Below are 27,981 nucleotides of genomic sequence, written 5' to 3'. Positions count from 1 at the left end.
TCGGGGCAGCAGCTCGTGTCTCCAGCCGCAGCCCGGTCTCTCTCTCCCCATTCAGTCCGGTCCAGGCTCACCGGCAGGACACTTATCGGGTCTCACGGGGTCTACGATGGACCGGGACTGTTCCTCGGCTCCTTTCCAACCACACGCGGACGAACACTGAGTGGAAACGTCGCTGCTTCTTCTTCCGCTGCACAAAGTTTTGGATTTCATCCCCAATTTGAATTTTTTTTTTCTCCATTTTTTGGGGGTTTTGTGGAAGACGTTCTTCTAAGGGAATATAACGTGAACGCGCTTTTTTAAATACCTTTTTATAACTTTTTGTTTCATGGATACAGTTCATACTGGTTGGAGTATTTTACACACCATTTTATTGTACACACCATTTGTACACCATATATATATATATATAATAAAGCGTAGAATGCTTTATTGTGGTAGTTTAGTGGCGTGAATACAGAACAATTATGATTTCGGAGGAGAGAAGCGGCCACGTAAATAAACAAGCCCTGAACTTTCCGGTGGCTTTAATCATCCGCTCTCCGAAGAAGCGACTGGTCAAACTGGGAAGGAAACCCAGCGATGGATCTGTCCAGTAAGTCCTCATTTAAGTTTCCATTCACACCTTTTGAGCTACTTTAAGTGAGTATTTATATTGTATTCCACTACATGTATCTGACAACTTTAGTTACTTCAGTACAGAATATAAAAAATACTAATACATTAGGATTTATTATTATTATAGATTCAGCTTCACAGCAGCATGAAGCCTCATCTCTGCAACATTACAAATATTAATAATATTTTTATATTCTGAAATGGGCCATTCTGCATATTTAGTACTCTTGCTTTTTGGTTTTAAAGTATAATTTGATGTTTGCATGAGGATTTTAAAACAGATTATTTTTGTATTGTTGTTACTTTTTCTTTTTTTTTTAAGTATCTGAATACATCTTCTATCTTTGCCCATAAGTGGTGATGGTATTGTCAATCATCATCTGTACATACAGATTTATAGTTGTTAATGTTGATACAATAATAGTTTTTAGTCTTTCTTTACTATTTCACTATAGTATTGCCAGCTAGCCTTATTCACATGTTTGGCATATACAGTAAACACAGTTTACTCGCCAATTACATTTTTCACCTTTCACATACTTTTAGTGGCTCTGTATCTGTTTGTGATACTTTTTTATTCACCCAAAAGTCACTGTGTGCAGTCACACACCATAAAAAGATCAAAAAGATCTGAATAAAATACATAAAATAGTGGTTCATAGACGCGGACAGGCTGACCACTCCATCGTGTATATTTAAGGCCTCACGGTGTTTGTCATCTTCTCAGGTCCAATAACTCGGACATCACCGTCCGCTCCACAGAGAGCGCCGGCGTCCGGCAGCCGGCCAAGAGCAAAATCCGCCGCCACAACAACCGGCTCTCAGCCGTTTTCAACCACAGCCCCGGCAGCGGGCGCCGCAGCCAGACGCTGGGCAGCGGGACCCCCGTCGGTGACCTCCAGGCCGCGGACGACCCGGCGGAGCTGTCCAGTCAAATGTCGGTCCCCGGCATCCTGAAGATCTTCGGCAGCGACATCTGTCAGGGGACCCACTATAAGAGCGTGCTGGCCACCACTCAGTCCAGTGCAAAGGAACTGGTGAAGGAGGCCTTGGAGAGGTGAGATCTGTTGAGGTGACTGGTTGAAAGCTCTGCTGAGGGTCAGTTGAACCCGACCAGGAACGGACCGGATCAAATAGAGAAACACCACCGCTCAACTCCCCTGAACCATGTAAACAATCTTGAAAACCAGTGTTTGAGAAATAAAACGAGGCACGCATCTGCAACTGCACAACCTCTTTCTTTCCTCAATCGTAGTCTGAACTGGATTTTTAAAAAGATAATTTGATGCTCCTTCTTAGATATTTTCAGTACCAGTGGAGCAGTATTAACATGGGCATCGTTAAAAGCCATTTATTGAGGAAAATAAAGCCCCCAAAGAATGTTGATTCCAGATTTTGAAATGTGAGGATTTGCTGCTTTTCTCAATGTTTCATGATTGTAAAGACTAATATTTACCATGTGCACCATCTGAGTGTAGCACATTGACGTGCTAACATTTAGTCATAAGCACAAAGTACAGTTGAGGCCAATTGGAATGAATGTCATTAGTTTTGCAGGAACTCGGGCCATAAACCTTTATATTGGACAAAACGAATTATGACCTGATGATGGCGCTAGAGGGAAAAGTCAGAGGGTCATCAAATTTACGGTAAATCATCCTGAGGAGCGCATGAATGTTTTTATCAAATGTTAAACCAATCGGTTTAATAGTCGTAGAGATATTTCAGTCTGGACCAAAGTGGTGAGGCGACATTTTCCAATGTGATCTTCAGGTTGTTTAACCTCCCCCCCGTGTTCCTCCTGTCCACCTTTGTTGTTCAGGTACTGCCTGGAAAAAGAAGACGCCAACGACTATGTGCTGTGCGATGTGATTGGCCAGACGGGTGAGGACAACCAGTGGAAGAGGGAGTGCTTCCGGGTGGTGGGAGACAACGAGAAGCCCCTCATGTTGCAGTCGCTATGGAAACCCAAGGAAGGCTTCTCCAGGCGCTTCGAAATCCAGCTGAGAGCGAGCGTCGAGGAGCAGAGTCTAAAGGACCGGGACACCGTCACAGCAGGTAAACACGTCGCCCAGAGGCCTCCGCGGCTTTAGCTCACGACCCTCGTCTTCATCAGAGACCAAAGACTGGGCCAAATAATCTCCTTAAAACCCTCTGAACCCCGAGCAGTTTCCAGGCCTTCGTTTTTCACTGTAGTATAAAAGTCCTGCACCAATCGTGGCTCAAGATAGAGAGAACTCAAACATGTTACCATGACATAAATCCCACAAGTGCCCACAAGTGTGACCAATGTTGGAAAAAAAATGGACGCTCCGTGTCCTCTATGGAACTATTTACGTCTTTACAACCTCTATTTACGACCTCTACTGTCCTCTGCTGCTCTTTGTTCAGCGGCCTGCAGTTCAGTTGAAGTTTATCAGATTTCTTGTCACGTGACTGTTGGGCTCAGCCGAGCCAATCACGGCTTCCTAGTTGGGCTGAGGAACACAGAATTTAATGGTTTTTTTTACAGTATCTGGTTAAAGCAAAAGGTTTACAAAACTATTAATAAAATGTCACAATTCAAGCTTTGTTTTGGTCGCTTTCTTCTGACGGAAGCGTTTGCCACACGTGATGTGTTCAAGGGCCGTCAGCGAGCCGAACATCTGGCGATAATGGCGGTTTCTACAGCTTCTGACTATGATAAACGTTTTTGGCTATTGTTTTGAATAAAACATGCTTTTCAGTCTCGCCGGCGGGTTTGGGAGTGAAGTGGGGTCAAACGGCACACATCCAACCATGTTCAGTACAACTCAGTGACCCTAACGTCCTCACGGCAGGGTAACTAATCACTCTGGTGGCATGGGGAGCCTTTATCCTGGTCTCTTATTGCCGGCTAACAGCCTTCATTGTCCGGCTTATCACCGGCTGGATCGGCGGAGATGGGCAGGCACGTGAGAGGTCAGGAGGAAACAAAAGCTGCAGTAAGGGATCGGGGAGGAGGTTGGCGCGGCACCACTCTTATCTTTGTTTTATTGCAAGGGCCCATCAGGGTAATATTCTTGGCACTATTTTGCTTTGTTGAATCACACTTTTTGTGTGTTAATTCTGCATTTAACTGATAACTTTGTTGTAGTTATTTATGTAAACAGGTGTTATATTAATAATAAGAAGATGTTACTGTATCCTGCTGTTTTTAAATAGGTGGTACAGTATGACTCAACTAAACGACTTCTATTGATTTTATTAGTCTGGTGAATATGTTTATTTGCGTTCTTGCTGAGTGCGTGATGAGAAGATTGACACCACTCGTAAACATGAAGCTACAGCCAGCAGCTAGTTAGCTTAGCTTAGCATAAGGAATGGAAACAGCTAACCCGGCTCCGTCCACAATTTAACAAACTCCATCTACCGGCACCTCTAACGCTCACTAAGCAACATCTCGTGTGTTTTAGTCGGACAAAAAACGAAGTGTAGAAGCAACAATTCTATGTGATTTTCGAGGAGCTACACAAGGAAAATGTATATGCCAACCAGTAGAAGGTGACTGTTCCTGGCCAGGAAATAGTCTGGAACACAACGCCAATAAAACAGTAAAATATCAAGATATATAACGTTAATTATTGAGCTTTAGAGTTCCTGGCAGGTGGAATTTCTTATCATTTGGGTAGAAGCAGGCTAGCTGTTTCCTCCTGTTTCCAGTCTTGATGCTAAACTAAGCCAACCAGCTTGCAGGCTTCAGGCTACCAGGAGTGCTAATAATCATATAGTAACTCTTGGAAAATAAAAACAAATGAATTCCCCAAAATGTTGAAGGGATACTTTAAATGCATTAGTCTGTGTTTTGATGAAGAGTTTGAGTGTCGTCCAAAGGTCTTAATGGGGTTCGAACACAAAATCCAAGAGCAGACATTGACAGCTTGTGTTCTACGTTATAAAGATTGACGTAGAACCAAACCTCTGGTTCTCTCTCACTGACCTGCTCCTCTACAATACGAGCCCGGTCTGTCACAGCGCTGCTGGACAATGTGGAGAAACACCCACTTCCACAGCTGATAAGAGCGGCGGAGCGGTGAAGCCGCCGGCCCGGTGGACATTCCTCACCGCTTAATGGCTCCAAATGAGCTGAATGGTGTTTGTGTTACGTCAGGCGGCGGCTGCTGGTCACATCTCGCTTTCCTCTCTTTCCTTTTCTGCTTATGTTTCATCTGAATTGGTGCCGGAGCTAAATGTGTTTGATTTTAATCTAATTGTGGTAGTTCTTCCGTTTGGAAGTTACATATAGTGACATAAAGTGGCTTTAGATAAAGATACATGGTGCTCTATATCCAATAACATTATTTTTATTGATTCATTAACGATAAAATTAAAGATGTTGATTTTATATTTACTATACTCTACTTTATATGAGACGATTCAACTACATTTCCCCTTATGTCTGTATGAATACAGGTAACGCTAACTATCATTACTTAATTATATCATACGTCAGTCTGATGGATGCTGTTTACACACTATGATACTGTCACTTTTGCCCTGTAATTTTGACTTTAATTGCTCTTTTAAAGTTTCTATTTTTACTTCTTTTATTTTTTTGTACCTATATATGTTCTATTTCTTTCTGTCTTTGAATTGCTGCAACAACTGAATTTCCCCCTTTTGGGATCGACGAATGCTTATCTTTACATTTTATCTTCATTTTTCCTCTGACTCCAGTAAGATCTGAAAAGATAATATTCCCCGATCTGGATTATTTGTGCATCGTTTTTTGAAGTCGGTTTTAGGAAAAAGCTTTTCTATACGTTTTTGTGTATCTTCTAAACAACAAGCCGGATCTTTTAAGCAGCAGAAAATTTAAAAAGAGAATAATTATGATTAATTACTTTGCAAAATAAATTTGTTTTGTCATCTTATAAGGAAACATTCCAGACCTTTAAGTTAAAAGATGCAAAAAGTAAATAAAAAAAAAAAGTTATGATAACTTGATGTAGAGTTTTTTTTAAATGATGTTTTGTATTTGATTTTGTGTGTCATGTTACATGTGACAGATGAGGTATGACCTATTGACAATATCAGCTGCTGCACACTTTATCACCATGAACATGCAACCGTGTGTTTTTCATATTGTAATTATTACAATAACTGTCTTCTGGTCGATGCAGGCATCAACGCTCAGGCCCGTAAGCTGCAGAAGAGCCGCTCCAGAGTGGCCTCGCTGTTCGTGGACGGCAGCGGCGAGGACGCGGACGGACTCGGCATCTGGAGGAGTCTGAGCGAGATGGACCTGCCCGCGATGGGGAAGGAGGCCAGCCGGGCCCGGCAGAGCGCCGGCCTCACAGAGGATCCGGAGGCCGAGGCCGACAAGGAGGTGCTGCGTCTCGGCATGGAGAAGGAGGAGACGGAGAGCAGCGACGACAACACCACCCAGTACTCCATCCACCCGCCCTTCGACTTCCCGTACTTCCTGCTGCTGCAGGGCTACAGCCACAGACAGGTGAGGGTGTGACAATGCACCATTTAAGTCTCACGGCAGAATAATCAGATTACTCGGTTAGAACAAATAACTAGGGATTCAAATAATGATTATATTTATACAAATTGTATGTGAAAATTGTTGCAGATTCAAATCGTTTTTTGTTCTGAATGTTTTTTTTTAATTTTTATGACAAGCTGCACGTTTTTTTTTTTTTTTTTTTACCAGTGATGTTTCTCACAATTAAGACTTAATTTCCCATGAACCCTGTTGCTGGCTCGCCAAATATTCTTTGCTTTCTCCTTTGGGGTTTCTACTAAAGATAAGGATGAACATATTTGTATTGTTTCTGTTTTAGTATTACAGCTCTTTGTGTTGCAAAGACTTTCACACCTGGACTCAACCAGGTGGCACACTTTCTCATATGGAGTGTTTGGGCTCATTCCCTTAGAGTACGTCCACATTAAAGTGGAAACAGACAACCCCCCTCCACCCCCCTTACACCGTTGTTGTAATAAGGTCCTTGAAGGCCTCACAGGGTCCTTGAGAGTCTCCCTGCAGTGTGTTGGCCAGAGACATCTCCGAGTCAGAGAGTCACGTGGAGGCCAGAGAGCACGGAACCGCTGTGGTTCTGGCTCATGAGGTGTGTCATCCGGTCCCGATGAAGAACAAAGTGTTCCCCGTGCGGTCTGAAGGAAACCTGCTCAGATAAAACCAGATTGAAGACTGTAGGGGGGTGGGGAACCACACAGAAGCTCTGCTCACATACACAAACCCCACACACTAGTATTCAGGATGAGGGTTTCAAACTCAGTTGGTAGACAACAGCAACATCACCTCCGGTCCCAGTTGACGTCTTGGTTTAGCTCTTTCTCTTCCCAGTAAACCGAGCTGTGGTCTGCTGGTTAAGAGCAGCTCCATTCCCAGGAACAGGAAGCTCTTTCTCGCAATGTGGTTCACCCCCACTGGTGGAGATGTGCTGACTGTGCAGCATGCTGGTTCTGGTAGAACCACAGCAGGACTAATCTAACTCTGCAACAATAGGTCCACCCAAAGCCAAGGAACAATGGGGGGCAGGGGGGGTCTGTGGGATGTGAGGGGTCGGATAACTGGCAAGACTGTTCCTGAAACTGTGTCTTCACAACCAGTGAAGTTAAAACACTAACTGTGACGATGACATGAGCAGGAGGACTCTTTGTGGAGAAATGACTTAAACAGTTTGCATTGACTTAAACTAAGAAAATAGTGAAGAAGACCGCAACTAATAATCGTTTTCACCCATCTGTTGTTTTCTCGATTCGTCAATAAAATGTCTGAAAATCACGAACGACGCCGGCAGAGTTTCGAACCTCCAAGAAACTCGACTTTAAGAAAAGGGTGAAATCGTCACATTGCAGAAGCTGGAACCAGCAATCATTGTTTTAAAAACAATTGAAAAATGATGAATAGTTGCCTATTATGTTGCTGTTGATTGATAGTTTCAGCTCTAAACAAAGTACCACATAGTATCCAGTAATTAGATCATAGTCATGTTTAAATAACTACTAAAATATATTCTCGACAGTGACAGCAATAACAGGCATTTTACACATTGACTGAATGTCCACTTTATTAGGTACGCATGTAGAATCTATTGCATTCCATACTACAGATCCAAGATCATTTCTACCTTTACAAAGTTTCTAATGTTCAGATTTTCGTGTCAGATATGTTTAAATTATTTTCATCGTCAAGGTTGTAGTTAAAAGTGTTTTTTTTTGTTGCCTTTTTTAAAACATACATGAAGGATTATTCTGCACTTTACTACGGCCTCAATGCCCAAATATAATAATCATACCAAAAACAGAACATCGCCAGCGTCTCAGTTGTCTGCGTGAGGCTGTGCAGATTAATCTGATGGAAGTGTGTGAAGTGGATTTCATATCTGTTGCCAGGGCAACGCACCACGTAGCTGCTCTGCCTCCACATTGACTGATACCAGCACAGATGATACCGTATCACCACTAATAGGCTCAATGCGGTGACCCCAAGGTCACGAACGTCACCGACGTCTCACTCCTAATCCCGTTCACACACACACACACACACACAGTTGGTTCATTTCCCCAAAATGTTACGCAAGAGAATCAAAAATCCCGTCCTGCACGTTGACCGTCGCCTGGGAAACGGGTTTCACACCGAGGGGGCGGGGCTAAATTAGAGCTGACGCGTGAACGGAATAATGAACTGATAATCGATTAATCCTTTCAGCTTGTTTTTTATTGTCTCATAATGATTAATATCTCTGGCTTTCGGACAAACCAACAGGTTGAAAACGCATTTAGCTTTTTTGGTATTTCTTTATAGAGCATTTGAGATTGTTTTGAGGTTGTACGAAGTACTTATTCAAAGTCAGATCGTCATTTACGACTATTTCCGCTCTCTGCAAAGCCCCCAGACTCCTTTGACTCATTTCACCTCGCAGAACACGGGAGCTGTTGGTTCTAGCGTTTGTTCCTTTGCCTCGATAGGTTAGTTCATCATGTGACGTTGGAGAATCCAAACTAATCCTTGAACACTGCAAAAACAAACAAACGTTCAACTAGATCCTGTGTTCTGCGAGGTCAAGAGAGGTCAGAGGTCAAGAGAGAGCATAAATAAAGGCTTCGCCGTCGGATGGCAAGGTAAAGCGGAGAAAGAAGCAATACTTTGGATGAGCACCTCTTACAGCCACACCTCGAAGAATCTGAACTATGCTTTGAAAGCATTTTTCAAGCTCCAGCACCAAACATGACCCGCAGGAGTTTCGGCTCCTCAGTTGTGAGGATTTGCTTCATTTACTTTTACTTTTGTGACTGTAAACTGAATATCTTTCAGTTCTCCACAAAACAACAAGACAATAGGACATTGTGACCGTCTTTTTCACCAATTTCCTACATTTTATAGACGATAAGTGGATTAATAAAGATACATCAAATAAATAAAATGTGGATTTGCTGCACCTGAATTGAACAAAACACTTTCTTTTGCAGGATTTTGTCATCTACCTGATGAGTGGAACCACCACTGTCTTCGGCTGCTGCAGGGAGCACTGCAACGGAGAAGATGAGGAGAGGTTAAAGGTCGACATCCTTCTCTTTGCCCCCGACGTGTTGCCTCAGCACTGCTGCGTCAGACGCCTGGACTCCAACCCCTCGACCTCCGCGGGCGAGCTCAGGAAGACATTGACGATGCTGAAGCCCCTCCACGGGGCCCCGGTGACCCGAAACGGTTCCCTCCTCAAAGAGGAGGTGGAACTGAACACGGGGGACTTGGTCGGCTTGGGGAAACACTACCTGTTCATGTTTAAGGATCCGACCGGCGCATCCGGGTCCCCGCAGACCCCTCCGTGGATGAGCGCGCTCTGCCCCAACTCGGACGCGAAGACGTCCTCCTCGTGTTCATCGTGCGGCTCCTCCATCGGCGACAAAAAAAGGCTCCGCGGGAGGCCGCCGCCTCGTTGGAAGGACCCCGAAGGCGCGGAGGCTCTGGTGAGCTACGAGCCGGAGCAGGAGGAGCGGGTCCTGCGGGAGGTTTTGGATACGTTGGACCCCGGTGGGAACGAACCCAAGCTGACGCCCGCCTTCCTGCTGATCCTCTGCATCCAGCGCTCGGCCTCCGCGTTCGAGCTGACGCACTTCAGGCAGCTGCTGCTCCGGATCGCCGCGCAGATCCAGCTCGTCATGTGGGTAAGGATGGCACCTGGAGTCCTTGAGCGCAAAAGTGTTACTGAGACGGGAAATGCATTTGTGTTGGAATGGTTGCAGGACTCAGGGTGTAAATAGCCTTAAAAAACACACTTTTATTACAACATCAACGATCACAATAATGTCTTTAACGAGGGATGGTGGTGGAAAGAGATGTAAGTGTGAATTCAGCATCATAATGAGCGTGAAGAAGAATGTAACATCGTCGCGTGTATTTTAATGCCCATGAAATGTATATGCTCTTCTTTTCTCAGGAGAAGACAAAGGAACTCGCAGCGATCCAGACAGAAGCGTGAGTAAACAAAGTGTTCGGAATGGAAGAGAAAAGCGAGCAGCTGCTGCCCGCCGCGATATATACGACGCCTCGAGCATCACCGAATAAAAGAGGAGTTAAAGTCTGATTTTACAACTATTTGCTCCTCCAGAAAACAATGAGGTTTCTTTTGTTTTCTTTTAAATGCAAGTTGTGCAAAGAGGGATTTTCCCACCGTCTCTCCTCTCAGAAAGAGGTTTTCTCACGAGCACTTCTCGCTGTATCTCCGGGGCAAAGTAATCGAAGTGTAAACTCAAACAGACATAATAAAGATAACGTGAGCGTTCCTTTTAGAAAGTGAGACAGCTGCAAATGATAATCAAATAACCCTATTCGTTGTTATTGTTGACGAACATGTGAGTCCAAGCTTTGTTTTGTCTGTAAAACAGTCGGTTTACAATCACGTGGAACTGAGAAGATGATAAATGATGAATGAGCTCCACAATAATGGATCATCTTTCTGTCGACCAACGTTACCAATGACCTCATCGGGAGGAAAAGTTGCTGCAACTCTGTATTTGTTGCTGATCTTCAAAAAAATAAATGAGGAAGTTCAAACTAAGTTATCCGAAGGTTAAACAGAGTCCACGGTTTGTGGATGATTTGGATGGCAACAGTAACGTGTTCATCTTACTTATCTTCGCTGTGTCATTATAATAAATCATTAGATTACGTCACTTAAACAACAAATATTAGTGAATTCTGTTTCACAACAAACAACATATTGGAATTAAAACTTCATTACATTCTAAATCAGCACTCAAATGCACGCAGCCTTTCCATTGGAGATGATGCGTCGTGTGAGTGAGTGTGTGTGCGTCCGTGTGTCTGTCCGTGGCTTTGTGCTCCAGGACCTCTCGTGGTCGATGACTCACACTTCCCCCAGAAGCCCTCACTTCCATGGACTGCTGACTCCTCCCTCATTACGCTGCGTTCACACCGCGAACGACAAAAAGCAGCAAAGCTGCGTTCACGGCGAGGTCGATGTTAAAGTGTCGCTCGAGCGCAGGTTGACGCAGTTGTGTCGTTAAACAGCAGTGGGAGGCGGTTAAGGGCGGCCACACACACACACACACATTCAGCTGCTGCTCTGCGGCCAGAGACACTGTTATTTTCTGCCTTTTTTTTTAAATTGGGCATCAACCTCAAGTATTTGTAGGGAAAATAGACTTGGAGCCTGAAATAAATGCGTCAACGCCGGTGCAGACATCTGCATGGGTTAGAATGAGATGGTATATCTGTCGGGGGAGACTTTTAAATGGGAAAAAAGTCTGATACACGTGCAGTCTAGAGATAATACATCGATGATAAAGTGTAAAATGGTCAAGGTGTTCCTGTATAAATATTCCAGTAAAAGCTATTACGTTTTAAGAATCGGTGTATTTCTGTGTGTTTTCACGTCAGGAGCTCCAGTGACAGGCCGCCCGAGTGTCTTCAGCTGCTCAGCATGGAGGAGCTGATCCCAGGTCTGCGGCCTCTGGTCCTGTGGATGGCCAACTCCATTGAACTGCTGCACTTCATCCAGCACGAAGTCCCTCAGCTGCTGCCCTGGAGGCAGGACCAGGAGGACACAGGTACACAACAGCACGCCGTGGCCATGAGCTTTAATATCATCGTCACTGAGTGTGTGTGCGCGTGTGTGTAAACATGTGTTTGTGTGTGTGTGTGTTGTCAGGCCCGTTGGACTCTGAGATGTCCTCCACTCGTACGGCCTGCGAGGAAGCCATGACGGTCCTGGAAGAAGTCATCATGTTCACCTTCCAGCAGTCCGTCTACTACCTAACGAAGGTTGTGTGCCACACATTGATGCACTGCATTATCCAACACACACTCAAATAGTGACCTCAGCATGTTTCACATCCTTTTTGACCGGTCGCATGTGAATCAGGAAACCGGACTGTGTAAACACGATATTCTGTTTTCATTGAGAATATCCCAGCGAGGAAAAACCCCAATAAGAGAATGGAAACGCTCGTCTGGCGCTCTGTCAGGAAAGGCCTGTGAGATAGTGAGCTGGGTTTCTTTTCCACTGGAATAAAAACAAGAAGACAATCTCTTTCCCAAGGTTTCACTGATTTCACTGGTTTGTTGAATAACAAACCCCAGGATGGCCGACTTGGTGGGAACCACTGCATGAACGCCTGAAAGCCTTTGTAAGTCTTGTAGTTGCGTTACGGAACTGTTGAAAGTTCAAAGTCGAGTCAAATGCGTTCGCAGAGCACGTTCAAAAACATTAGACGGTGAGCAAAAGTGCTTTGCAGAGACATTTAGGTAATAAAAACAAAAATAAAAAGGTGAAAAAAAACATTATTGTTATATTGATAATAAGCGGGATACATGCATGAAAGTGGGACTTTAGCCAGATATTAAAGGTATTAAAGGTAGCAAAAGATTGGATAGATCTGACCGTGGAGGTGAACTGTTCCACAATCTGGGAGCAGCAGATTATTTATGAGATGGACTGAAGAGATCAGAGGTGTAGGCTGGGGCCAATCCATGAAGAGATTTAAAAACAGATACAAGTGTCTTAAAATCATTCCTATATCTTCCTCTGAGATGTCGCTCTTCTTTTCGCTGCTGGATTTTGAGATAAGACATGAAGTAATAAAAGATGGTCTCCGTGTTTTAAAAATACGGGTACGTTTTTATTTGTGCTATTGACTTTTGTACCGAGACTTAAATGATAACAACCGCTATCTCTCCTCTTATTTAGTTGAAGCAAATAGATGGCGATCCAGTGTTTTGCATCCTTCAAACAAATAAAAGAAACTGAATGTGTTTCACTTAGTTTTCAAAAGGGAAGAACAGCTCCTTCTCAACTAGCTTCTCAACAACAAAAACAAAACAAAACATATCAGGGAACAATAAAGTGGGGCCTAAGACGGAGCCCTGGGGCACACCACAGGGGGCGGAGATGGTTTATACCACGCTAACGCCTTTAAAAAACTTTGAATCTGGACACAAACACAGAGAGATGCACGTCAAAAGTTGACGTGCATCTCTCTGAATGTTCTTTGTGACAGTCGACTCTCTCCTGTTTTAAAGCCTGACAGGACACTCCCAGACTGTATTTATGTGGCTTTCCCATGATGAAGATGTTTATTAAAGGGTGTCTGGTGTATGCAGAATCCAGTTAATGTCACAGTAGCAGAGTCTGGAGAAGCTGCACCGCCCTTCACGGAGGCTGTTTGAGGAAGGGGGGGGGGGGGGGGAAGGAACAGTCTGTGCTGTTGTTTTGAATACTCAGGCATATTTCAGCCTGCGCTGAAGAAACTGTACTTTTACTGTACAGCTTTATGCTCTTCAGGCTGAAGGAAACGGAGCTGAGGAGTTTCTTTTATTTGAGCTTTTTGAGACGCAGTTTCCTTCACTTTCCCACCTCGTTTATTTGTCTCTTTTGAGGCTTGTTAATCATGCAGCACCGGATTTGTTTTTATCAGTAAGATGCATTGCAATCTTTCAGTAGATTATTACATTATGATACGGTGGAGAGAAAAGGAGGTTCTGTTTCCTGCAGAGGAAGACAAACTGTCATCTGAGAAACACCCGACAGGAAAAAGAAGGGTGGACAGTTTCTCTGTTGATTTCCTGTGAAATATAACACAACGTTCATAATTTACGGACGACATTTCAGCACTTCTTCTTCTTCTGCTGGTCCAACTCTTTTTAAAAATAGAATATGAATACAACTTGACCAAGAGGGGCTGCTATTCAATCAGCTGTAATCTACAGTAGAACAAATCTACAGTGGAACAAAAAGAAAGACACTAAAAGTGTGGAAAATCTATATTTATGTGCTGTACAGATGTACAGAAAATGTGTAAGCATCCAGATGTGTTTTCAACAATATTAATAGTTAACAGTGTGTTGTTAACAGTAATGATGATAACCGATCAGCACCTGTAGATTTGCTCAGGCATGCCGTGTTATTTATTGTAGTTTTTATGGCCCTTTATCTCAGGCCATTAGCTTAGTCATGGTGTGTGAATGAGTGTGAGTGTGTGAGCGTGTGTGTGTGTGTGCCTAACAGGTGATGTCATACCATGCAGAAAACAATGGCAGAACTGTGTTAGAAGGAGTAGAGATAAGAGCCAGTGTGAGAACTCACAATGAGTTCAATGGAACCTTTCTGCCGTGTTTGCAGTCGACTGTCTCGTTCCTCCTTTTATTTATTTGTATATGTGTGGAAGTTTGACCCTGTTTCAAAGTAAAAATGTTTTAAAAGATGATAGATTTAATAACTTTGATGTTTTTAATCCAACAAAGTATTCTGCTTCAATCCATGTTTGTTGGCGTTTAGCCTTTTTGGAAAACAACATTCGAGCAGCAATCTAACATACTAACACCTAAAATACTATTTATGTAACCTCAACCACAAAAAAAACTCTCTATTCTTTTCTTTTCATCATAAAATATGATCGGAGCTTCATTTGTAAACCACAACAGAAGCTTCATTCGATACAGCCGGAGTCTTAACATTGACGTGGCAATGGGTTTGTTAATGTCAAAGAACAACGTTTTAAAGGCACCAGGAGGTCCTTTGTTTGAATCCTCCTTGTAATCCCTGTCTTTGGGCAGTTGTGCGTCTCTAAAATGACTAAAATTGTCGTATAATTGTGTTGTGAAAGACAAGCTCTCCTGCAAAGCTTCCTGGACGCTGTGTGAATGCCTTCCTCTCTTCGGCTCATAATGTCCTCCACTAAATAACAAAAGACTCACTTTATTGCAATGCACTCCATCAATAATCTGCCTTATCGCTGGTCTCCCATGGTGCATCGGCCGTGGTTATCCAGTACTTTGTACGCCGTGTTAATACGAGAGAATTAAACGGTCCCCGTCTCTCTCCACAGAGTATGTACTCGGCCTTGTCCGGTCTGCTGGACTGGAACCCGTTCTCGGAGAGCGGTCAGCTGCGAGCGCCCGACGGACTCGGCGGCATCCTGGAGGTTCTGAAGGAGACGCTGACGCTCCTCACGGCCTTCCAGGTGCACCCGGACATCTCGTTACAGCTCTGCGCCTACCTGCTCTTCTTCATCAACGCGTCGCTCTTCAACGCCCTCATGGAGAGAGGTGAGGCCGTCAAGAAACTCGTCTGGACCCGTTTTAACTTGACTTCTGCTTTAGCGCCACCATGAGGTTGACCTTTGTGGGGGTTTTTTTTGGCAAATGATTGATGGATTGCCATTAAATCCCCTGTGGATGAACTTTATGTTTGCATTTAGTGCAATTATCAGCTGAAAATATACATTTTTCTTTATGACCAAATGATCATCTTTAGTGCTAATTTACAAACGTTAGCATGCTAACACGTTAAGCTACGAGGTGGAACCTGCTAAACATCGGGATTGTTTACTTTGTCATTATGAGCCTCAGCGTGCTAGCGTTAGCTCAAATGTTCAGGGGCAGTGAAACAATAAAATAAAGCCTCTTTATTTGTGTAATAAAAATGCTCAAGAATATAGGGAACAGCAATATAGCAAATTCAGTCAAAAAATTATCGGCAAATAGGATGATGCCTGTTGGAAAATATACAAAAATCCCATAATGCACATTTACCTCTCACAAAGGGATTAAGAGATGTGATATTAATGAGACATAAAGCATTTATAGTAAAGAACATGGAAGTATTTCCGTGTAACCAGGCTAATAGCATTAATGCTAATAATATAATATGTACTGCTACTGAATATAAAATGTCCGGTGAGCATTAGTGAGCTTGCACATCAACGTATTATCTGTAACATCTCATCTTTCGTTCTTCAGGGTCCGTCGCTGGGTTCTACCAGTGGTCCCGAGGAGTTCAGATCCGGGCCAACCTGGACCTGCTGTTGGACTGGATCCAGAGCATCGGTCTTGGCGACCTGGCCAACGAATACCTCCAGAAGCTCTCCGTCGCCGTCAACCTGCTGGCCACACCCAGAGAAACGCTCCTGCAGGTCAGAGGACGCCCCGCTTGTGATTTCCTGTTTGTCTCCCTGTGCCACGAGAGTCCAGTCACACATTGTCTGAAAGGTTTCACTTCTATATTAGTGGTGTACGTTCATGGATTATGTGCCAATTGCCCCCCCCCCCCCCCCGCTGCAGAAGTCTAACTCTTCTCTTCGACTGCTTATTGCCAAACAACACAATGCCATTGAGGCATGTTGTTGGTTCATAGTAGCGCTAATGATCTTAAACGGTCACGGATCAGATAAGAGGAAATGGCCTTCAAGGACAAAGTAAATACACTTAAATGACACCGTAGTCCTCACTTAACACCACGTGACGACTGAACCCTGTTAGCCTCGAGTGTTTATCTCATATATCAGCAGCTTGAATCCTATTTATTCTGACGCCAAGACGAGTGGAAACATGTGGCCCCAAGAACAGGAATGGCATTTTAATGTTCAGAGAGACGCAGAAGTACATTTTAGAGCAAAGGCGTTTTTTTTAAAAAGCCTTTGAAGTGAGTGTCACTCAAACATCACCGGATCGGCCACTTTGCTTTCACTCGCGTCGCCGCGGTGGCGTCGTGCCAACTCGCCGGTTGATCCCTCCTTAAGGTCACCGCTCTCTCAGTTACACTTTGTATCCCAGGAGGAAGCCGAGCGCTCGCTTATTAAAACCGGAGAAACAATTAGTTTTGACTGACGAGGAACAAACGGCGTACAAAAAACTTTAAACTTTAAAAAGTATTTCTTTCTGAACAGAAATAAGGAAGTAAAGGGATTTACAGAATGTCATTTTAGGATCTCGTGAAGCACATCTACTTCAGACAGGAGATCTACATTTATTCTACACTATTTTTGCACACCTGTTTTCACTGCATGAGCCCCCCCCCCCCCTCCTCAACCCGAAGGTTGCTAGGAGGCCGGTGGGTTGTTTTTACGTCTCCCTGCCCCGGCATGAGGTCACGTTGTGGCTGCTGCAGCACAGCACACACCCTCCAACACAGTTTTCCATCTGGAGTTCTGTTTTTTGGCTGTAAATCACAGCAGAGGGATGTGGCGTGGCTTGTTTTGCCAACAGTTATGAAGAACGTGACGTCCTCAGGAGTTATTCTGAGGAGAAATCAGAGGCCGAAAACATTTAAATCTCAGACATAACAAACAAGATACATTTTTTTACCATTTACCGCAAGTTTATAAGCAGCATTGGAACGTCAGCTCGTGTTAAAGCTCAGCGTGCCGTCTGTGTTTTACTTCTGGCTTGTCGAGGCAACGTCTTGCTTCCGCCAATTCAAACTAAATAAACTACGTCACGTCTCTTAATAATCCCATAAACGTGAGTCACCTGTTTCTTACCCCCCTCGGGCTACTCGTCGTCACCAGGTGATCACATACTATCCGCCTCGGATGTGACATATGTCACGCTGAAGGAACCCCCTGAGACGCCGAGCTGGTGAGAGAACGAAGAGTGTACACTTCTCACGCTGCGCAGAACCAGACCGACGTGTCGATTGTTACGCGCTCGTCCTTTTTTTCTAGTGCAGAATAAACACGAGCATTGATATGTGCTTCTTCTCATTTTCACACGCCGAGAGAAATATTTTTCCCACGAGGCGTTGAATACCTGCAGGGACTCAAACATTCTTTTTTTTACTAGATGGTATACTTGTTTTAAAAAATACTCTGCATGCAAATGAGAGAGCATGTCAAGTATCCTGGGAAAATACTTCTGCGTCCCTCCCTGTCAATCTCACAGTGACTACAAAGAGCTTCTGTGGCTCGTTCTCTGAAGTTGCACATTCTGGGTGGTTTCTGGCGGCCCCTGTGGACAGAAGTGGTACTGTTATCCGAGCACCAGAGTCCCTTGAGAAAACCTCTCATTTTTGCTCGTGTGTGTCCAATTTATAATCAGTTTCAAATCTGGCTCCAGTGGGATTTATATAATTATATTGGAGAAGATGCTGAAAGGCTTTGTAATTTGTTGTGTGTTTAAGTGGGTACTCGGAGCAGGGAGGGGAAACAATGCAGATTATTGAATAGTGTATAACCTGTGCAGCACTTTAAGTTTCTCCCATTCATAGCACAAGTAAGAATAATACAATAAGTTTATCTGACATTGCAGTGTTGTAGTCCAGCATGTATGTTTAAAAAAAAAAAAGAAAAGAAGAAAGAGTATGCAAATTTCACTCTCAATGTTGTTCTTTGTCGTCTTCCGTCCCTCCAGGCGTCCTGGGCTTCCCTCAGGGCCGAGTACGCCGCCCTGAACGCCGCTCAGCTCCACCACATGCTGAGGGAGTACAGCTCTGGTAAACCCTGTCCCGCCGGGTGGACCCCGGCCCGGGTCGACGCCGAGGACGCGGTCCGGACGGGTGAGCGACAACAAAAAAAAAAAACACACAAGCTCGCACATGTTCGAGCAAATATCCACCTACCATTTTATATCTTTTATGTTTTGGACAAAACAAAGAGTTTAAAGACGTGATTTTGTACATTTCATGACAATTAATTGATTGAGTGCAAAATGACTGTCAGATGAATGGATTAATAAAACATAACGCTTCACTGCACACAGATGAACATTGTTTACCGTAAACAGGAACCGGACTCGTCGGAAGACGTCCAGTCACGAGACCTCGTCGTAAATAACAGAGAGAACAATATAATCTAATCTCATGTGTCTTTATTAGTTTCATTCTTAGTTTTTTATTACGTTGTTCAACGTCTGCTGCAGTCGGACGAGCGTTCCTTCTTTCCACGCTAACTAAGATCACAAGAGATGTGTTCAGAGGGTTCAATGTGTATGAAAAAGACTCCGTCTGGGTGGGTAATCACGTCCTGATGGTCTGTCTCCACCAATCAGCTTCAGTCCTCTCAGATCCTCGGCTCCCAGCAGGACGTCTCTCACCTGGTTCCGCACTCACTCAGACGCCACCCGACCACGTAGACAGCACACTGATCCCCACAACAGGCGCATCAGTCCTGTACTTTATTTACACCTTTTTTAATTCGCCGTCGACCCACATACGGCGGCTTTACTCCAATTACATTAGAAAAGCCGCAATGAAGCTCGGGTCAGTAGTGATGGACGACTTTTCTTCTTCTTCCCCCCTGCAGCCGACGTCCTGGAGAGCTTCGACAGCCACCCGCCGCTCATCCTGCCCGAGAGCAGCTTCCACCTGGAGCTGGCGAAACCCGTGGCGGAGCCCGCTCTGTTCCGACAGCTCGCCCGCCTGCAGGAGTTCATACGCCGACTGCCCCGCGGTGAAACCCGAGCCGAGCCCGGCGCGGAGGAACAGGTAACAGGCGCCCCGACCCCCCCGCAGTGAGGCACCTCGACGTTTCTGCATCTGTTGTTGATTGGTTTGGTTTTTATGTTCGTCAGACCCTCGACGGGACGACCGCAGACGGCCAGTCTGCGACCAGAGCCCTCCAGGACCCCGCCCATCGGGTGGGCCCCGACCCGGACCAGACCTACCCCGCAGAGCCGCCTCAGGCCAGAGGATCTCATGGCGTCCTGAGCAGCTACGAAGCGGTCCTGACCCAGAAGCTGAGGAACCTGGAGCTGCACAACACCCTCCCGGGACACGGCGACATGGGCTACCACAAGAGCCTTGCGCTGGACCCGTCCTGCCTGCTGACGCCCCCCAACACCCCGCAGGGCATGGAGCTGGCTGAGCTGGAGGCCGATCTGCGGGAGGGCGCCCGGCAGCAAAAGAAAGGTAACCGAAGTCAAAAAGGTTTAGCGAGAGCTGCGATAAACGCAGTTTGAGGGACGTTGAGAAGCAGCGTGGGATCATGGGAGTTGTAGTCAAGCTTCTCCTGTTTGGATTCCTTCAGTGTCCAGATGTTTCCTCCTCTCCAAAGCAAGCAGACTAAAGAGTAAAACCAATGTTAATGTTGAGTGTCCTAACACAGGACGTCCTGGAGGGATCCAGACACACAACCATTAAAATCCTTCATCCGGCTAAAAATATCCAACATATTTCAAGTTTATTGTAAAAATGTGGCTTAAAAGTTGATTAAAAAGTCACTTTTTGGCCGACAGCCACAACGCCGACACATACACAAAGAGGGTGTGACAGGTGACAAGATGATGTAAGTACACAACTCAACACCGTATACAACACAGGTCTAGTAGTTTTTTTTTTAGACATTTTAATGCGTAAAAGTTACACATCACACCCTTTTTTAAAGTGTTTCTTTCTAAAGCCACAAACAGCTGGCGAACATGAACTGGAACCCGGGCGACCGAAGACGATAATTGAGAGTTATTAAGTAAAGTAGCGCACGCACAAAGAAACGAAGATGAAACCGCACGTGATGAGAAAAACCGGCAGCGTCTCAAAAGGCCCATTCATGGCTTCACTTACAACACAGCAGGTTTTCATTCAGATGACACACAGCTCTGTCACTTAGAGCCACACACACACACACACACACACACACACACACACACACACACACACACACACACACACACACACACACACACACACACACACACACACACACACACACACACACAAAGTCTAGCATGAGGTCACCTCTTAAAACTTATAGGAGGAATCTATGAAAGAAAGTATTTAGTGACTTGACCTCGAGGACCCGCTGCATATTTGTTCCGGGGTCCACATTAAAAGGTAATAACCCCCCCCCCTCCCCTGCAACATTAAAAGGTCCTCCCTTCATCTTCTGACTCGACTCTGGGAAGGTCAGGAATTCCAAGTGCAAAGGCATGTGCAGGGTGGGCTCGCCGGGGCCAAAAGGAAGGAGTGCTTCCTCCCCCCCCCCCCCCCCCCCCCCCCCCCCCCCCCCCCCCCCCCCGCCCCCGCCCCCTATTGTTTCTGGACGCCTCCGTCGTGAGGTCACCTCAGGGAGTCGGAGCGAGAGTCGACCGCTCGGCTTCTCGTGTCGGGGGAAACGTGAACTCAACCGATGCCAAGACGTTTCAGACGTACCCACTTCAAGGGTTTGGGTGTTTTTAAAGTAAAGTGACGCTGCGGACGCATTTAACGCACCTGAAAGCGTGGACATCAGTTTAAATCTACTCTATAATTAGAATATTTTCACGCCTTTCTGGTGCAGAACTTAAGACTCCTTTGACAAAAATAAGTAATTTTTGGTCTTTTCTTTGTGTTATCACGTGACAAAGTCTGCAAGTTATTTATTTAAATGCATTCAACCAGGAAAAGCCTCATTGAGATTAAAAATCATCTCCTTTACAAGAGTGTCCATGGCCAAGACAGCTGCAGCACATTTAACATAAAACAGTGACAGACAATAATAAACAAATATAATAATAATAATAATTTAAAAAAAATAGATATATAATAATTTAAAGCACTCGTGGTAAATAGTTCTTGTTTGGACATTACAATAAATGTGTCATTTAGTTTCTCAAACGACATAAAAAAGGCATAAATAGATGTTTAATACTGACTGATTGTCACTCGATGAACTTGAAGGTATAATATGAAACATTATCTGCATTAAAACTGTCGAGACTTGCGTACTTAAATCATCCCAAATGCTTTCCCACTATTTCTTAAAACCTTTTACAACTTTCTGAATTACAAATGTGGACCAAAATGAGTTAAACACACACACACACACACACACACACACATTCCTTGATTAATAAATCCTAATTGCCGGCCCCAGAAGCTCTCCTCAGATCTGAGTCAGACCTTCAGAAACGCTTCTCGTCACATGTGCTTGTGTTTGTGTTTAAGAGCTCCGACCTGTGGTAATGCGCCCCCTCGCAGACCCCCCAGCAAAAGGCTTTAAAGGGATTTGCTTGATCCTAATCAGATGTCTTTACTCTCATTGGTTACTTGTTGTATTTACGTTTTCCCTGTTAGTGCCTTTTTATAAAAGTCATTTACTTAAAGGGTTTCAGGATTATATAGGGAGGGGGGAGGAAGCCATCTGGCACCATCTCTGTGTGTACATCGGTCTTAATTAGCAGTATATTTAATAGTTTAATACTTTCTCAATCTGCATGAGTTTATACTATCATGTTGGTAATATTTCCAGCTTCTTAAAATGGAGAAATTGCTTATTTTCCTTGTTTATATCATATTCTATTAGTATATTGTTTTTAATATTAAAAAAATAAATGTTGTACTGTTTCTTGAGAAATACGAGACATTTGATGAACAGTGATGTTTTATAACGATTAATCCATTTAATCAGAAAAATAATCTGCACGTTAACGGATAGTGAAAATAATTAATTTGTTTCTTGTTAGTCAGTCAGGAATATTATAAATAGTTTAAAAAAACTATAACAATTTAATTTATGCCTTTCTGGATTTTTTTTTAAGTTGATATCGAAGATTTTCTTTAATTTTCTGGAGTAAAATTTATATTTTTACTTTACTACTTATTATTTGGCCTAATAATATAAAGAAATAATAATAATAATAAGGTAATGTCTCAAATACGTTATATTATATAGGTTTTTCTGCTACATTCTGAACAAATGAATCAGACACTTATTCAAATTATATGAAACGAAAATCCTGTTTATGTGCGTGAAGTTGTTTTCCCCACTGACGGGGACCCTGAATATCGTCCCACCGATGCGGGGGCCGCACCTCGGCCCCCAGTGTATCTACCTCTGTGGTTTTGGCTAACGGCTAATGTTATTTTGAAAGTTTGGTAATCCTTTAATCTGGCCCCAAGAATTACAGAGAGGTGGTGATGTCAGGAGAGAAAAGAGCAGTGGCCGATCCGTCATGGGAATTTACAGTCGGGTTGGTGCGTGGAATCTTAATCGGTGGAGGCATTGTTCGGGGCAGGTCCTGCGTGGGGGGCAGACAGGCTGCATGTTGGGAAAAGGGGGAGGGAGTTGGAAGGGTGTGTGTTCGATCAGGAGCTGCAGGGGTGGGAACAGGGGGGGGGGGGGTGGGGGGGAGAGAGGGGGTTGAGCCTGTTGCTGCGTTGTTGTTGTTGTGATCAGGCGGCATCCTCTAGTTCTGCAGTGAAGTTGATGCGGAAGTGTTTTAAAAGATGCATTCTCTCTACTGTCCACCAGGGGGCGACTCCTCTGGTTGTATAGAAGTCTATGCTTCATGTGTTAAAGCTGCATTCTCTCCACTGTCCACCAGGGGGCGACTCCTCTGGTTGTATAGAAGTCTATGCTTCACGTGTTAAAGCTGCATTCTCTCTCCTGACCACCAGGGGGCGACTCCTCTGGTTGTATAGAAGTATATGCTTCATGTGTTAAAGCTGCATTCTCTCCACTGTCCACCAGGGGGCGACTCCTCTGGTTGTATAGAAGTCTATGCTTCACGTGTTAAAGCTGCATTCTCTCTCCTGACCACCAGGGGGTGACTCCTCTGGTTGTATAGAAGTCTATGCTTCACGTGTTAAAGCTGCATTCTCTCTCCTGACCACCAGGGGGCGACTCCTCTGGTTGTATAGAAGTATATGCTTCATGTGTTAAAGCTGCATTCTCTCCACTGTCCACCAGGGGGCGACTCCTCTGGTTGTATAGAAGTCTATGCTTCATGTGTTAAAGCTGAATTCTCCCTACTGACCACCAGGGGGCGACTCCTCTGGTTGTATAGAAGTCTATGCTTCATGTGTTAAAGCTGCATTCTTTCTACTGACCACCAGGGGGCGACTCCTCTGGTTGTATAGAAGTCTATGCTTCATGTGTTAAAGCTGCATTCTCTCTCCTGACCACCAGGGGGCGACTCCTCTGGTTGTATAGAAGTGTATGCTTCATGTGTTAAAGCTGCATTCTCTCTCCTGACCACCAGGGGGCGACTCCTCTGGTTGTATAGAAGTCTATTCTTCCTAATTGAACTTTTGCCAAAGCTTTTACAGAACAACTCTATATCTATAATAGTTTCAATTGTCGTTAATTTATTCCACCTTGTTTTGATGTTTTTTCTCTGTTCAGCCAGTGGATGTGCTGACGAAGGCAGAGAGGAAGTGTTCACGGTGGAGCTTCACAGAGGACCTCGCGGGCTCGGCCTGGCGCTCGTGGACGGGACGGTAAGAATTCTCCTTTATCCAGCATGCACACACTCCTTCACATTGATTTAAAAACACGTATTTACAGTTAAAAGTGTCAAATTAACTTGAACAACCTTGTGCAGCTTTTGACTCGAAGCTGGAACCAAATGAAAAGTCAAGTCCTTAGTCTTTCATGTCAATCCCTCCAGTAGCTGTTGAGGTATTTCAGTCTGGACCAAAGTGGCGGACCGACTTTTCCTGTTTTTGTTGCGATTTCATAGAAAACTCAGCTGAGAATGAGCGGCATCTACGTGAAGTCGGTGGTTCCCGACTCTCCTGCCGCTCAGTGTCAGAAGCTGAGGACGGGCGATCGCATCCTGGCTGTGAACGGCGTCAGCGTGGTCGGAACGGAGTACAACTTGTAAGCATAAAAGTACACATTGGAGATATCAGTCCGACCTCTTCTGCCTGTGTGTGTGTGTGTGTGTGTGTCTTTACAGCTCTGTTTTCATTCCAGTGGCAGGGAACTGATCCGATCGTCAGGAGACTCTCTCCGACTGCTGGTGGCCAAAATGGACCCGAAGGGCTCGTCTACGACTGAATGCTGAAGGAGGCGTTTGTGCAAACTGGGAATACTTGGGAGGACGTTTGGTTTTTTTCGTCCTTCCTGCTGCAGCTTCCCCCAAAAAGTCAGTGTGTGAACACACTTCCTGCTCTCTCTCTCTTCAGACTCGTGGTGAAATAGAGCCGCGTTGAGACAATCAACCCAAAAGCAGCAGCTCATTTTTTTTTTTGCTGCCACGGCCGTCTTTCTGGCCAATAAAACAAACTCATAAACCCGAGAGGGTTTGGCAGCGAGGAGGAGAGAAGCTGCCCGGGGAAATTTGTAGTTGTAAAAAAAAAAAAAAAAAGAAGATCTATTTGAATGTCTGAGTTCGTATTCGGTCCGACGAGCTTCATCGAGCCGGCGACAACAACTGGAATTGTTTGTTTTTACATTACGGTATGTTTTATGAACTCGTTTGAGTAAAAGATCCGTCACTGGGCATCATATTTGGGACAAATATATTTGTTAATATTCTGTCTTTTCTAGAAAAAAATCCCCCAAAACAAGGAAGACCAACATTGGGGGATCAAGCAGAATTATCTCAATTTACTGGGATTTTTTGGGTTGTTGTTATATGGAGAAAAAAAAAAAAGAGACAATATAATTTTTCTTTCTTTGCTTTTTAGCAGTCATTTTCAACATACAAAATAAAATCTCCACTTTTGTATCACAGGAAAGGCTGTTCTTTAAAAGTATTGATCTGTTACGACAGCAGGTCGTGTGATGGGTAACTGCAACTGCAATTAACTGCAATTCTTTTGTAATTTTTGATGCATTTAAACAAACTTGAGGATGATTTATATCAGCTGTAATCTATATTTTTGTATCATAACAGTAGATCAAAGTCATAGTGATGAACATACAGAGAATTACCTCCTCAACCTCAACTTTATTTATTTTTATAGTGCTTTCCATACAAACATGCATACACACAAAAAAAAGAAACCAGTCAAGAACATTTTGCTGGAGAAAAACTTGTACAATGAAATATTAATCACTAGGGCTCAAAATGAAGGTAAAAGCAATTAAAAACCTTAGTAGAAGCGTTGTTAATCAGCTGAGTCTGCGGCTTTACAGAGTTTTATTGTGAGTTTCAGATCCTCGTTTTTATTTGCAGCCCACAACTTTATTGTTCTGTTCACCCTCAATTCCCTCATGGCATCGTTTCCAGAGAAAAAGCCACTCGACACAACACTGCACATCAGTTAGAGCCGAGCTGGTGGAGGAGACCAAAGACGGAGCTAAAAGAGAGAAAACTGGACTTTAAATTCATCAGGTGACACAAACGCAAGACAATAATTCTGCTGTTTTCTGAGTTTCAAAAAAAGTTTTTTTTAAGTTTTGGAGATGAATATTATTCTACATTTTAAAATGCACAGAAAGAAAATTAAAAAACTCTGCCTTCTTCCGTCAGTTTGTATGTTTTGGGATATTTTACTACACACACACACACACACACACAAATATGTGCATTAGTGATACTTCAACAAAGGGATAGTTCAACATTTTGGGTTTTATGCTTGCTTACAGTCAGATGAGAAGTTGGCACCACTGGTCTGTTAGCTTAGCTTAGCATAACGACTGGAAACGGGGGGAAACAGCTAGCCCAGTTTTCCTCTTGTTTCCCATGTCGATGCTAGACATTGGTGTCAATCCTCTAACGGTACGCAAAGATGTAAACAATAGTGAACTTTTCCTTTTAAAGCTTTACTTTTGGGCCAAAAATCAAAACAGAGTTACTGATTTGAGATCAGTTCATATGAAAAACATCAGCGGACAACAATCGGCTGCACCGCTCATCGGGAGTCTGTCCGTGTTTTCATCCCAATCGTCTTTTTAAGTAAAGTTCGAGTACATTGACACACAGTATTATTCATAGTATTTTGTAATATTTATATGGCGCAGTATTTTTTTTGGAAAACTATGGAATAAACATTATTTTGACTGGTTGTTCCGTCTCTGTGTTCAAACACTCCTGCGAAGTGTGTTTTTGGCCGCGCCGCTGGGTGTGTCAGCCTCGGCACGCTTTAGCGGTCGGCCTCCAGCCTGCTGTTTATAGCTGCTCCGCGGTTTCCACCAGCCCAGCACTTTCCACTGACTCCAGCTCAGCTCTTAGGGCCCCAGAGGCCCCGATTAAAGCGACCGCTTCATATCGGAATAAAAGTGTTCGAGGTGCAGCACGCCGGACACGTCTGACGGGGTAAATAAAGTGCTGAGCGTGCAGCTTTCTGACGTTAATCCTCTTTTTTTATGAGCTCAGCTTCATGTTCACTCTGCATGCTTTTAATTTAAGGTTCACGCTGCTGCTATTATTTATGTACCTGCAACATTTCTCTGCATCTCCACCGGTTACCGTCTTCATCCTCTCACATGCAGGTACTTGTACTTTACTTGAGTCTTTTCTTTTCCTTCTACTTTATGCTTCTACCGCTGCATCTCAGATGGAAATACTGTTGTTTATTTGTCTGACAGCTTTAGTTACGTTTTCATCTCCTTCCCGTCCAGTGAACACCTCGTATCTCCAGATGAGTTGAACGTTTGTGATGAACTGAAGGACGAAGCGTTTCCTTTATGAGTTGAGACAATCCTCCTACTTCTTAAAACTAAATAAACTCTTTAAAAGGTTCTTGGATCAGCTGGAAAATGCATCATCAAAAAGGTGAAATTATAGATAGTATACAGTAAATTAGAGATGATATACAGTAAATTAGAGATGAAATACACTAAACTAGAGATAATATAGATACTATACCGTAAATTAGAGATTATATACAGTAAATTAGAGAGAATATAGATAATATACCGTAAATTAGAGATAATATAGATAATATACCATACATTAGAGATGATAAACAGTAAATTAGAGATAATATACAGTAAATTAGAGATAATATAGATAATATACCGTAAATTAGAGATAATATAGATAATATACCATACATTAGAGATGATATACAGTAAATTAGAGATAATATAGATAATATACCATAAATTAGAGATGATATACAGTAAATTAGAGATAATATAGATAATAAACAGTAAATTAGTGATGATATACAGTAAATTAGAGATAATATAGATAATAAACAATAAATTAGAGATGATATTAAAGTAAACAAACTATATCAAAACATCTGTTTACGTACTTCTTCCAAAACACATGCATGTTTATTTTTTGGAAGAAAGGAAGGAAGGAGGGTAGGAAGTAAAGGGAAGGAAGTAAGGAAGGTATTGTTTTATATGAACCTCTGTGTTCTTTTTCTTTATTAACTGTTCATAATTACTACAACAATCAATAAACTGTCCACAGGGGGCGCCAGAACCAACACTAAATAAAAGTTCCTTGTAGTAACTTTAAGTACAATAATTGAAAGT

The 27,981-nt window shown here is 43.6% G+C and overlaps 1 protein-coding gene across 2 annotated transcripts; it reads left to right on the top strand.

The window, feature by feature from the left end:
* On the top strand, positions 1-26,011 carry si:ch73-281f12.4 (RA_Radil_like and Myo5p-like_CBD_Rasip1 domain-containing protein). Of its 2 annotated transcripts, XM_034540310.1 has the most exons (16): positions 1-592; positions 1,343-1,672; positions 2,438-2,673; positions 5,757-6,088; positions 9,079-9,774; positions 10,047-10,084; positions 11,510-11,679; positions 11,781-11,893; positions 14,956-15,175; positions 15,869-16,041; positions 18,257-18,401; positions 19,147-19,328; positions 19,415-19,751; positions 23,944-24,038; positions 24,281-24,420; positions 24,517-26,011. In XM_034540310.1, exons 1-16 carry the CDS (start codon positions 465-467, stop codon positions 24,605-24,607), a joined length of 3,426 nt encoding a protein of 1,141 aa, XP_034396201.1. In that variant the 5' UTR covers positions 1-464; the 3' UTR covers positions 24,608-26,011. The 2 variants fall into 2 exon arrangements, with proteins under 2 accessions (XP_034396201.1, XP_034396202.1); XM_034540311.1 differs by lacking the exon at positions 24,281-24,420 and having other exon boundaries at positions 24,500-26,011.
* Positions 26,012-27,981: the final 1,970 nt, after the last annotated feature.

The sequence above is a fragment of the Cyclopterus lumpus genome, chromosome 8 (genome assembly GCF_009769545.1).
Source record: "Cyclopterus lumpus isolate fCycLum1 chromosome 8, fCycLum1.pri, whole genome shotgun sequence".
NCBI classification, from domain to species: Eukaryota; Metazoa; Chordata; class Actinopteri; order Perciformes; family Cyclopteridae; genus Cyclopterus; species Cyclopterus lumpus.
This window is presented reverse-complemented; position numbering and strand designations above follow the sequence as displayed.

Coding starts and splice junctions, on each gene's coding strand:
- si:ch73-281f12.4 (XM_034540310.1), top strand. CDS start 465: ATGATTTCGGAGGAGAGAAGCGGCCACGTAAATAAACAAGCCCTGAAC. Junction 11,680..11,780: donor GCAGGACCAGGAGGACACAG/GTACACAACAGC, acceptor GTGTGTTGTCAG/GCCCGTTGGACTCTGAGATG. Junction 11,894..14,955: donor CCGTCTACTACCTAACGAAG/GTTGTGTGCCAC, acceptor CTCTCTCCACAG/AGTATGTACTCGGCCTTGTC.